At 40.0% G+C, this 13,098-nt stretch overlaps 1 protein-coding gene across 1 annotated transcript; it reads right to left on the reverse strand.

Moving 5' to 3' along the window:
* Nucleotides 1–1,035: 1,035 nt before the first annotated feature.
* On the reverse strand, nucleotides 1,036–8,633 carry LOC112561297. The gene is made up of 8 exons (XM_025233696.1): nucleotides 7,802–8,633; nucleotides 7,042–7,197; nucleotides 6,306–6,491; nucleotides 6,090–6,158; nucleotides 5,335–5,636; nucleotides 4,369–4,473; nucleotides 3,699–3,950; nucleotides 1,036–2,533 (listed from the first exon to the last, which is right to left on the reverse strand). Exons 1-8 carry the CDS (start codon nucleotides 7,809–7,811, stop codon nucleotides 2,288–2,290), a joined length of 1,326 nt encoding a protein of 441 aa, XP_025089481.1. The 5' UTR covers nucleotides 7,812–8,633; the 3' UTR covers nucleotides 1,036–2,287.
* Nucleotides 8,634–13,098: the final 4,465 nt, after the last annotated feature.

The following is a 13,098-nucleotide window of genomic DNA, read 5'->3' on the forward strand; positions in this document are numbered from 1 at the left end:
ATGCATACACGTATAGATGATACCGGACTGGGAAATGTACGATCATGATCATGCACATATTTCTAGATAATAGGAGATAAGGAGCACTGCATTTCCCTGTCACCAGCAAGCTCGATCGAACTATATGTTTTGATCCAACCGGCTTGACAAAATGTCTGTCATACATATACATAATGTGCAGCACACGCACACGCACACAAAAGCTGCCTACACAAAAAAGGACACATGCACACAAGGGTGGGAGGTGTGAAAGAAAATGGGGAAAGCTACCATATTTTTCAAGTATTCCAAGACCAGACATTAAAGATGTGCCGGGGTTCTTTTTATATATATATCAGCTGTAAGAATTCTTTATTTGCACCTTTGGCTGTCAGCCTACTTTACTGAAAAACGTGGTCGAGCCCACTAATCAAGAACTGAAGAAGATATTGACTGCATTAAACGGAGAACACTTGATCTGACAGCGATCGACATCCTACAACCAACCTCACCACTCAACCTTGTGTTGCTTTAATAATTTATTTAATGGTAGGAATGTCTGCTGTGAAGGGTGATGTGAATATGGGGGAACCCCTCCCGATTTTGTTGAATTCTTTTTAGTCTGTCACAGTTTCAGGTCTTAGTGATTTTTCATATTAAACACTCTGGACCAAAAGGAAATTTTCCACTACAATATTTGTGCATACCTGCAGCAAACTTGGTGTAGGAGAAACCAGTGACAATGACTAAAGCCTCTAGAGTTAGCACAGAACTACAACCTCCCCTTGCCACTATAGCCAACCCCCTCCATCCACAAAAGGGTTCAAGGATGGCAACTTTGCATCCTCCAGATGGCTCGGTCCATAAACAGGTCAACTACATCTTATCCCAAGATATTTCAAATACAAAGGGGTGGTAGGGAGGCAGAAGAAATAGCAACCCTGAATCACAAATGAGTGATGTTCTAAATCTGTGAGCAGCGGGCCTTCAAGAATACATGTAAAAGGTACAGCCTTCAAACAGTAAGCATTAAACTCATTTAAAAACATTCTCTCCTTTAGTAATACCAGTCCACTTCTTTAATAAACTTTCTTGAGCTGCTTCCTGCCTGACCCCTTTCCTTCCTCAAACATTTGTACTTAGGAACTGCATGGGTTGGCAACATGGTCCCTAACAATGATAAATTCTGGCAGCTGACACATTTTGTTGATGACACCCTGTAAACGAATTGATTCTTGATATGTGTGTTCTGTAGATATGAACCAGACATACACCACCACCACCACCGCGCACCTAATACCACCTGCCATTCCCGCGCTCAGTGCTATACTCATCTACCAGCTCATGGCCGTCGCACAGTACCTTTCAAAAGGCCAACTTTTGAAACCTTTCCCAAATGACCGTGGTCATCATGGTCTGGTAATATTATCTGGCAGGTGGTATTAGGTGCACCACCACCACCACCACCACCACCACCTCCATCATCATCATCAGCCTTTGTCTCATTTCTCAAGCACTGCAAGAGAAAGGATGTAATGCGATTTTAGCTTGTTTTTTTTTTTTTTCTTTTCTTCTTTGTTCGAAAAGTGTATTGCAGTCACACAGGCTGTAACAGAAATTACATAGAGTATGCAAGCATTTAAGAGTTCTCTCCCATGATCTCATATGCACTGCAGCAAAAGGAAGATAAACAGCAGACACCAGGTGACTACAGGCCCACATATAAACCTGACCCTTCCAATGTACACATACACAGATAAATCACACAACTTCACCAATAGATTAAAACCTCCTTCCCTTAATTTGAATGAATCAAGATTAACAACAAAATGTTTTTCTCTGTGACTTTGTACTTAGCAGCTACATTTTTGTCTTGCTGCATAGTTTTATTAAATAATATTTAAGAGTCTATGAAAAATGAGCTTATTTATAAATATATCTCAATACATGTTTCTTATAGTCATGTAAAGTCCTCTTAATTAAACAACCATCAAAACATTTAAATCACAATCTGCATAATTTATTTAAACAAATAATGAAGAAACTATTCCAGGAGGAGAATAAACATTGATGCTGCCATATATATATCCCTAAGTTTCTAGATACGCTTATTGATGGCATATATATATGCCTACCCATTATATACACTCATTCTCAACAACTTAGCTTTTGCATCATGCATTCTCAACTTCCTTTTTTAACCCTGCATTATTGACATTTGAGCTATTCCACATTCTCAGTTAATAAAAGTCAGCTCCCAGATAAAAAAAAAAAAGAAATATTAAGACTATATTTTAGCAAGCAAAATTTAGTCTTTAAAGAAATCCATTTCTTCATGCCGACGTATGCCTGGCCCACTTCGTGGCTTGAAGACTAGCTGACCAAGTTTGTCTCCATACAGTTTTCCCAGAATCAGTGTGATGCTGGAGAGATCAAACCTGTGACACTGCCCCACCTTCCTCTCTTTGTGAGGACAATTACGCACAGAGTTTCCATCCACGGGACACATGCAGGATTTATTCAGAGCGCAGGCCACCCATGGATCTAAGACAACCTGCACATACAAAAAATAAATAAATAAAAAGCCAGTTATCTTCCTCTAACAGCAGTGAATTCAAGCTATTATGACAGCAGTATACATGTATTAAAGTGACCCCTTAAGAAATATGTGGGATAAACACATATGTAATTACAATATGTAACATGCTTAACAGCAGAGGATGACAACAAAGATTGGTGTGAAATCTTTTGCTTTTAGGGTATAGATACCATGACGACAAAAAAAGGACACATTAACATGCACGTTATTTAAAACATGAACATGATTGGCATGCACTGACAATATGCACATGCATATGTACAAACACACATATACAAGATGCAATTGTCCTCCTGACAGCTATGTGACTTTTTCCCTCCCAACACTTGACTAGAAGACGGCTCCTCTTTGTGCCTTTTGTCTTTGCCTGCATATTTGAATCAATTTTGTTTTTTGTTGGTTCTATAGCCTGAATGCTGTGTTTAACTGTCTTAGAGTGGGTTTTTTTTCTGACTGCACCAGATTGTTATCCCCCAGTCTGCTGATCCTTATTTACTTTTGAGCATAGCTGTTTTTTTTACACTCTTTTTTATACCGTCATGTCTTAAGTGATTTTAGTGGAAAAAGCAATCATATTACTTCATCATACACTTAGTAAAATTAGAGACTATTGGTCTCTGCAGTTGCTCTTTAAAAATTATTATCATTATTGATAAGATATAATGTTTTTACCCCTCAGGGCAATTAGCAGAAGCTCTATAAGAAAGCAATGGTTGAAACAAAAAGATTCATACAAGAAAACATTCAAAAGATACATGTCCTAAACAACAAAGGGCAGCCTTATTCTGTGTCCTGCATGAAAACACAGAATCAGTGGTCCAACATAAGCTGATGGTACTCCTGATAGGATATGACTATCATCATGTAGCATTGCACAAACTTAAAAATATCTGCCTGTTACACAGGTAAGTGTGGGAGGTCACAATAAACTTAAAGCAGGTGGATACAACACGATGTAAGCTGCTCTTATCCTTCACTGATACTAATATAAATAAGGACAGCACATTCTCTACAGCAGATTTATAAAATATACAAATATATAATAAAATATACAAATACAAAATAGTTGAAGAAGTTTGAATGCTGACTAATATTACTGTTATTTTTTATTATTACTTGCCTTGTCAATAAATGTTTCATTGTGGAAAACACTGAAGCCAGCCAAGAGTTCAGGAAACTGTGCGTACATACAAGGCAAGTCACCATAGAAGGTGAACATAGACTCAAGAGTATGGTTAGGTATGGAGTCAGGGTTGAACATGAACTGCATTCCCCACTTCTGGACAGGAACAACAAACTTGTCCATGTCCGTTGCCTTGAAGCGGATAGATGTGTCCATGTAGATGAGCACCTCAGACTTCTTCAGTAAGGCCTGATGACCATCATTTTATAAAATTGCTTTTACAAGTGTCTGCTGAGGACATGGAAGAATATTTGTAACTTATTCTACTATACTGCTATATAAACATATAACAGAAATGATGAAAGGAAGACTAAACTTTTACACTGAAGATAAAAAGCAGCACTTGTTGGAGCTTTCAATATGTATCCACACACTGCCTTTAAGAAATATCACTTTCACATATGCATATGGAATTTTTATCTTGTTCTGCTATAAATTTATCCTGTTTTACTATTAGCACATGGCACATTTATTTTTCTCCAAATCTCACACTGATAATTCTCATGAAATACACGCATATATGCAGACACTACGATTACATTTACCATTCTCATGTGTGCACATAATATCATCTCTGCACAATGTTATTAACACTTCTTCAACTCACTTTGATAATCAATGTTTTCCACGCGTAACAGTTGGGGATACGCACATGTCTAGGGAACGCTTCGAAGGAAATGCTTTTGACAGTGCAGTTACAATTTTTAACAACCTGAAGCATAAGATATTAAATATTATTGACATAAGATTTAAAGCAGAAAAACAAATGCATACAAATGTATTTGTCATCAAACCAAGAAATGGGTCACATCTCCAAACGTACAAATCTAATGATGAAGCATTTTTTCAAAATTATATCTCAGTAACTAAACCATAGTTAAATGCAAATCATTTTCTAAGCAGAACATTTCCTAAAATATGATACAAGAATCTGCACAGAATGTATCAGGTACATTAACGTCTGAAACAAGATCTTGCATCTTATTACATGACAAACACAGTCCTTGTCAGGACAAAGATACCCATCAACAACAAAAGTCACGCACACTCTCCCCTCTGGGGTAACCCAAAGCATCAGAGACATAAGTCACATTTCCTGGTGTGACCTAAGGCATCAGGTCACATGTCACATAATCCTCCATGTGAAACATGTCACATAATCCTCCATGTGACCCAAGCCATTAATAATGCTGGGAAGATGGTCTTAGCAAGCTTACCAGGTCTGCAAACACTATATTCACTTTTATTTCCACTACCACCTTAAGTCTTACTAAGATTCAGACTAGTTTTCATTTCTTGAAACAGCTTCACATTAAACTGTATTTGCCCTGGCAGATAAATAAAGCTGTTCAGTATAAATGACCAGTGTTAGATTTATATATACTCCATGCCAAATGCAGCTAGCACAAAGAATAAATTAAGCTGAAAATATTCAAAGAGTAAGATATATTACTTGACAATATCACTGGTCACCCATGACATGCAAAGCTTTCTCTACAGGATACTTGTATACATGCAGATACTACCTCCCCTCCAACCCCTTATCCCTAGAACTGCTCACACAACTCCTCACCCTGCTTCTCTGTCCGGTACTCAAGCCAATGTCAAAGTAGATGAAAGCGTAGGAAGAGGGATGGAGGTGATTGAAAACAAAATTCTTCAAGTTATACACCAAAGCTTGGAACTCCTTGTAATGATTGGAGGATGCAGCAGTCACAAACAAGAATTTCCTCTCTGGCACACCATCTGCAATGGCAGCTATTGCACGATGCTGCTTAGAGGTTAACTGAAATGGAGGAGACATCAGTTCACGGATGCGGACTTTAGTAGATGCACTGAAATTTCTAGGGCAGGAAGTATCCACACAAGTGCCCCCTAAAACAGAAACAGTGTATTGTGTGAGACACAATCATAGGTTTGTTTTATTAGATAAATTTTATAGAAAGATCTATATAATAAGAGCTTTCTAGAAGACAGCTTATTGCTTTTAAAAACTTACAATTTTATCTTCTTAAACAATATATCTATATTATGCTCCATGGACAACAATTGATGTTGGTAACACCTCAACATAAAAATCGCATGTCCACAACTGTACAAGACTAAATTTCATACAACACATAGCAATACAATAGTAAACAGCAAATAAACTCCAATAAACTGCTAAAATATATTAACATAGAGGAACAGGAATGACAAAAAAAATCCAAAGATGACTGAACAGGGATTAGAAACTGGGCAAATAAGCCCAAGATAAAGCTGCAGGAAGCCACAGAAATTGATATTATTAATATTTTACCATGGGTCCTATAAAAAAAAATTACTCACGGACATTGCCCATGGAGGCAAGAAGTGAACATGTTCTGTTACCTACAACTCCTGCTGTTATATCCCCTTCTGTAGACATATACATCAACACACACACAGAGACACACACACACAATCATGAGCAAGTATATTCTTATAATTTATTTTACAAATTCAATAAAAAATGCAGTATAACAAATGACTATTACATGCAGAAGAACACAACAGAGAACTTACGTGTAACTTTTGCCTCCAGAATGTCTGCAAAGATCTCTATTTCTCTATCAGATGTTAGAACTTTCTCTTCATCTGGATGATCTGCAATTTCTTCATCTCCACTCCTCTCAAGAGTTCTGTGTGTACGATTGTCAGGAAGACCAACCTGTGCCTCTGGGTGCACTTCATTTACCAACTTGACGAGGTCTTGACAAAGAAACAAACATATGTTGAAACACTACCTTCATAAACACATATGAAAACACTACCTTCAAAAACAAATGTTAAAACACTACTTTCGCAAGAATACATCAAAACACTACCTTCACACAAACATATCAAAATGCTGTCTTTGAAAACTGAAAAAAAAACACTAGTCTCTGTTTTTGGACACTAAAATTCAATAACAGGTATAACAGAGAAACTGAATTACACTCACAGTATAATAGTTCATATATATATATATGTTTGGTTACATTAAATTAAATTTGTTGCATGTTTTCTTGTTTTTAAGCGAAGGAAAATCTCTGTTCTGTAAGACTGTGCTGCTGCATGTCATTAATGACGGTGTCTAGTAAGACTGCTGTTGACTATCATTAATAACATTATCTAATGAGACTGTGCTACACTTCTTCACTCCCATTTTTGTGACACACTAGTTGTGACAAGGGCTATCAATCATATCTAACCATTTGAGCCAAATCTGCTTTTTCCATTCAATGCACTCAGCCTGAGTAGTGGACAGGTCTATATTTACCGAAGTCAAGCTGGCCTGAGTAGACCTCTGTCAACATTCCTGAATCTGACATCAACTGATTTTCCTGTCTCGGATGTTGGGACTGCTGCAGGACCATCAACACCATCCCCAAGATCAGCAGACTGCTTAGGTAGGGAAGCTTTATCATCATGGAACCTAAGTAAATATCTTTAAGTATAAGTAATTTATACATTTATATATTATTTAAACATTTCAATCCAGCATGAGTGCTAAACAATGACTATTACTGTAAAATTAATATTCTATGCTATATATTGGAATATTTGCCTCATTAGAAGCTAAACTGTCTGCTAAATAAGCCTTTTTTAGAAATGGGTATATGCATCAACAGTAAAAATCTGTCATTAAATTTATGTTACATAAAGTGGGATCGAGATATGAGTTGAACATATATGGAACTAAGTATAGTGATAGACTTTTGTCGAGTTTAAGTGATCAAGGAGGCAACTTTTTTTTTTCAAGACACAAAGACAAGTATTATTTCATTTTTACACCCAGCAATAGTGCTAGTAAATAAATGATCTACATAAACTCCAACAATCGTCAATAACTTGAACTTACAATAACCGAAAATATATTTAATTCTTGGCAGTCTATTTAACTGTTCTTGGATCCCTTTACCATTTTTATAAAAACTGATACTGTATCTTGGCTTACAATAAATGATGTCAGTAGAATATTAAATGAACTAACTTTAAAATAAAACTTCAATTTGACTCTAAGAATGAACATCACCTACCTGCCATCATATACTACACATAGTCAACTGCTTGCTATACGATTCCCAACCACCATAAAAAGGTGGAAAGTTTTGATGATACCGCAGTAGGTGAATCACATGTCTTTAAATCTACTCATTTAAAAAATATAAAACGAACATGGAGCAGTTTACACTTCCCCAGTTGGTAGTCAAGCGTGTCACGACTGGAGCACCTATATAGTCTCACCACGCCCTGCAGGTACATGCGCCTACATTACTTAGTTTACTGAAACTTACAGCTTGTCATAAGCAGCTGTTATCTTAAAAATTGGCAATAATTTCAAATCATTTTATATAAGTATCGCAAAGTCAAAGTTTCTCACGTTAAAAATATTCTTAAAAGTAGTTGTTATTATTATTGTGAACTAATCACGGTTAATTAACGTGGCTAGCCAAGACTCGGCCTACAACCATGGACGTGTATGTATGGACTGATGTCTGTATGCCGAGACTCACTCTTGGCTTCTTGCGAAATGATCCACTGTTAGTCTCGGCGAGCCGTAACAAAGAATATGAATAAACCGGAAGCTATGTCGTCTAAAGCCTCGTTTTAGCAGTTAACTGGAAATAAATATCGTCTGTCAGCAGTTTAGGGATATCAGTTCGTGTTTATACTCTATGCCTCGGGTCCCGCTGGGTTAAGAATCACTTTATTTTGGTCGTATCCGAACTTTTAGTACCGTGGAAGTCTGACCACAGTGGCACACATGATCACAGACAAAAGATGTCCCTATAGAGCAGTGATGCACAACCTTTTTTGGCCTGCGGGCCATATCCATTTCGGACAGCCGTGTCGCGGGCCACTTCACCGCAAAAATACAAAAAGGAAAAAAAAATAGAGCAGATACCATTTTTTTTAATTAGAAACAAGTTGTACTTACCATTAATTATGTAGTAATTATAGTGGGATATTTGAAGTTGTTTTCCCGAAACCAACTTCTGAATGTCCGGCCTCATCGTAGAGACACCAAGTCGGAGCACTGAATCGAAATGTTCGTCCATCGAAAAAAAGATTGGGAAACGCCCCTACGTGGGGATAAATACTTCTTCTTCCTTTTTTTTCTTTCGTTTTTTTAAGGTCTTCTTTTATTACTAACATGCCGATTTCCTGCACTGTGGGCAGAAGTTTCGCGGGACGGATATGGCCCGCGGGCCGTAGGTTGTGCATCCCTGCTATAGAGTATCGAGTGCACTTTCCTCACACTCGGTTGCAACCAGCGGAGGTGCGCCGTCATGCTAGGATTATATACAATGTGGCGAGTTGTCTTGTAGCGGTTTATGATTGAGTCGATGCTGCATAGACATTGCCATTTTGTTTTGCATAGTCGTTTTCATGTTTTATTGTAATTTTTACATCTCCCCGTATTGTAAGCAAAAATTCGTCGATACTTGTACGTTGAATCCAACTTCCGGTTTGAAGTATTCATTCAGTCGTTCACGTTCACGATGTCAGGATTGTCTATATTTCTTTTTTTCTTGTTCATATATAGGTAAGAAAAATTGATTCCTTATGTCATAGCTCGTCATAGGAGTCCATCTATCAAATTATCGTTGCAAGCAGCGGCGGCGTTTGGGGGTGGCAAGTGGGGCGGCCGCCCCAGGCCCCTCTCTCGAAGAGGCCCCGCGCTTCAGCCCCGAGGTCATCTGTATGACTTATTGCTAGCTGTGTTAAACAAGTTGTGACAAAAAATTGACTTTCAGAAAACACTTCTAAGTTCTAATTAAGCAAATTATTGAACCCATGTCTTCACGTTAAGCCCGACAATAATAACAAGCAGTTTATGAAGTTATCGTCACCATATTATTTCGCTGTAAGAAAAAACCGCTACTGTCACAAACGGTGGGAAAGGTTACCAACAATTAAAACACTAAATTCGTGCATTATTCCGCGAAATGGATCCAGCCTATCTAACTGTATATAAATCAGTGCTTCCGGCATCATATCAATAGGGATGTTGATACATGTACTCCATGACCCCGGCCCCGCGCGGATGGTCGAATGCTGTGTCAGAGGCTAAGATGAACTGAAGTAATCTCCATTTTTCCACGAACATCCTCGCTATATTAACCATCTCAGTGTTGAACGCAACACGTAAATTGAGACTGGGGAATTACAGCAAGAGTTGTTTCCCGCTAGAAGATTAAGGAGCAAGAGTTGTTTCCCACTAAAAGATCAGGAAGCGATTAGTGTTTGAGAGCTTTGGTCTGTTTGCATGTGATAAGGTCATGGCGAGGGAAGTTACGGCTCGAAATTGTATTAATACACGTCAGGGAAGGTCAGGGGGTGTTGCAGCCACAGTGCTTGTCAGCTCTTGCTCTGCCCTCCTCACCAGCATCCTCGTTGCCATCTGACACTCGGTCGTCACATCACCCTGTGTGAGCACAAACAAGGAAGTTGTCAGATGCACAATTATTGACAGACGGTGCGTGTTTCGTCTGAAGGCAGGCTATAGGGTAGTGTGGGAGACTGTCTGAAGGCAGGCTATAGGGTAGTGTGGGAGACTGTCTGAAGGCAGGCTATAGGGTAGTGTGGGAGACTGTCTGAAGGCTGGCTATACTCAGGGGTGTCAAACACCCGGCCCGCGGGCCACATCCGGCCCGCCATGAAATATTACCTGGCCCGCAAAAGAAGTTTAGTTAATCGTTGTTAATGGCCCGGCGACAAGTAAAAGGCAAACAACAGAAAAGTTCCCGTCGAGGACAGCAAGAGATGAGATGAGTTTAGTGAAGTTTGTACAGACCACCAACAGTGCACTGGTCAAATTACCCCTGCTCCTGTTGATGACCAGAAGGGATGGTGAAGGCGGGGCCCATAAATCTGACCTTTGACACGCGACACCCTGTCCTGAACACGGGCCGCGGGTCGAAGATTTTTAGTACCTGTTAACTTCCCTGAATCGGTCCGAGATCAAAGGGTGACTAGGCTCGAATCTTGAGCATGTTTGGCAGTACATATTTGTGTGAGCAACTTTTCTCTGTGATGAAGATCAACAAACATCACACAGGAGTCGCCTTACTGATGCACACTTGCAGTCCATCCTGAGACTCTCCACAACACAGAAACTTACTCCAAACATAAACAAACTTGTTGTCAAGAAAAGATGTCAAAACGTCCACTTCTGACAAAGTAAATTAAGAAGAAAAACTGCTAATCCTTGGTTTGTTATTACTTTAATTTTGTTTTAATGTATGATTTTGTTTACACAAAATTAATAACAAAACGTTTAGTTTTCTACTGTTGAATAAAAATTTATCGGACTTAAATAATAACCTTCGGCCCGCCACCTTGTGTACGATGTGACATTTGGCCTCCTGGGTAATTGAGTTTGACACCCCTGGTCTATAGGGTAGTGTGGGAGACTGTCTGAAGGCAGGCTATTGGGTAGTGTGGGTGTCTGAAGGCAGGCTATAGGGTAGTGTGGGTGTCTGAAGGCAGGTTATAAGGCCGTATGGGGAACTGCAAGACATACTGGGGCGCGTGTTTAGTCACCGAAAGCATGTGGTAATGAAATTTCCTGAGTCCGGTGGTACAACGGTTCGCGCCTGTCACCAATACAAGGAGGGTTGGCTGTCCTGGGTTCAGTTCTCGTCTCGGGGACACTGTTCTTTCTCTGCATATGGCATCTGTTTACAGGGCTGGCTGCCTTGCCGTGACATAGTCTAAGTTGCAGACGGTGTAAAACACCAATTCACACACCCAGCCCCCTGAGCTGCTGCAGCGACACACTAACCACTTCCTGATGTTCAAGTCCACGAGACTTCACTTTATAAAGACGAGGGACAAAAACAAATGTCAAATGTATTCAGCGAGGTACCGATCGAGTAGGGTGGTGTTAGGTGTACAGACCACATGATAGACTGCTGTGCCCTGTGAGTGTTACATGTAACAAGCTATGTAACACTCATACAGATCTTTGACTGGCTACAGCTCGTACAAGATGTCAGTAAATACAATTCCTGCTCTTAATGACAAACGTTGTATTCCTTGTCTTAAACCCGTCTTCGGCCTTCTATAGCATCACCGGTCCTTTATGACATGAAGCTTGTTTTTCTGGAGCTTCCTTTGGTGACAAAGCTGTAAAAAAAGGAAAATTATTAATAAAGTTAAGTTATTATCAAAAACCAAAGACACACATTGTCATGTTATGAAGCAAGATAAGAGTATGAGAGGAAAGGACGCTATTCAAACCTTCAAACCAATCACAAACCTCTCTTGTTGGACTTCCTACTGAACAGTACTCACCACTCCAACGACCACAAACACTTTAGGGAATGAAGTGCAGCTGGCATGTCCTCACACTTCCGGGTACCTAAACAACTGTTACTGCACGCAGGCTCACGTCCTTGACTTTCACTAGAGTTTGGGTGTGGGGGAGGGGGGATGAGCTGTAAACAACTGTGTACATGTGTTCACTGATTTTTGCTGAATCAAGCTTTGCTGACACATCATTTGAGTTAAACCAATAGTGATAATAAAGACAACCACAAGGTCAGGGACATCTATAGAGGAGAGTGGTGATGAGGATGATAAGAGCGATAATGAGAATGATATGGAGACTTCCATCTCCAGAGGGGTGTCCAGCAGGGTGTGGAGCAGTGGAAGTCCTCTGATGCTGGAGGTCAGTGCGAGGAGTGCTCCAAAGGCACGCATCAGGCCGTGGGAGACAACCCACAGTGCATTCCTTGTCCAGCTGGACACTTCCAGGCCAAGACAAGTCAGCTGCTTTATCTGTCCAGCTGGACACTTCCAGGCCTTGACCGGACAAGTCAGCTGCACTTCCTGTACTGTGGACACCTATCATCACGAGCATTACCCAGCGCATCTGCAGCGTGTGCCAGCCAGGATCCTACCAGGATCAGCCAGCTCGAGTATCCTGCAAGACATGTCCTGATGGAACGAGCACATCTAATGCGGCTGCCATATAAAATGTCACCAAGTGATATATAAATGCCATGAAATGTTTTAGTGTCAAGTGCCAACAAGCAATATATCAGCCATGAAATATTTGACAGCTTCACCAAACGCCTCCTACACTGTGGCCGTTGTCATGACCTACACTCTGACAGTCGAATGCACCGACGAGAAGGCGAATGAGGTGAAGCTGGCCATCGTCACACAGATTCGTGACCACAAGGGCGCACTGTCAGACGTGTGTCTGGGCGTCACGTGCTCCAACGCTGTGGTGAATGCCTGGTGTCACCAAGTTCACTCCATCGAGTCCAAGGTTGAGTTTATGTACCTCACGTGAGTAGCCTTCATTGTACGGTGATTGGTG

Source organism: Pomacea canaliculata, linkage group LG4 (genome assembly GCF_003073045.1).
Source record: "Pomacea canaliculata isolate SZHN2017 linkage group LG4, ASM307304v1, whole genome shotgun sequence".
Taxonomy (NCBI): domain Eukaryota; kingdom Metazoa; phylum Mollusca; class Gastropoda; order Architaenioglossa; family Ampullariidae; genus Pomacea; species Pomacea canaliculata.

What these genes read in the sequence shown, in the direction of transcription:
- LOC112561297 (XM_025233696.1), bottom strand. An exon ending in TCTGGAGGCAAAAGTTACAC is followed by an intron (nt 6,159 to 6,305) that starts GTAAGTTCTCTG and finishes ATATGTCTACAG; the next exon opens with AAGGGGATATAACAGCAGGA. An exon ending in ATGAAACATTTATTGACAAG is followed by an intron (nt 2,534 to 3,698) that starts GCAAGTAATAAT and finishes TTGTATGTGCAG; the next exon opens with GTTGTCTTAGATCCATGGGT.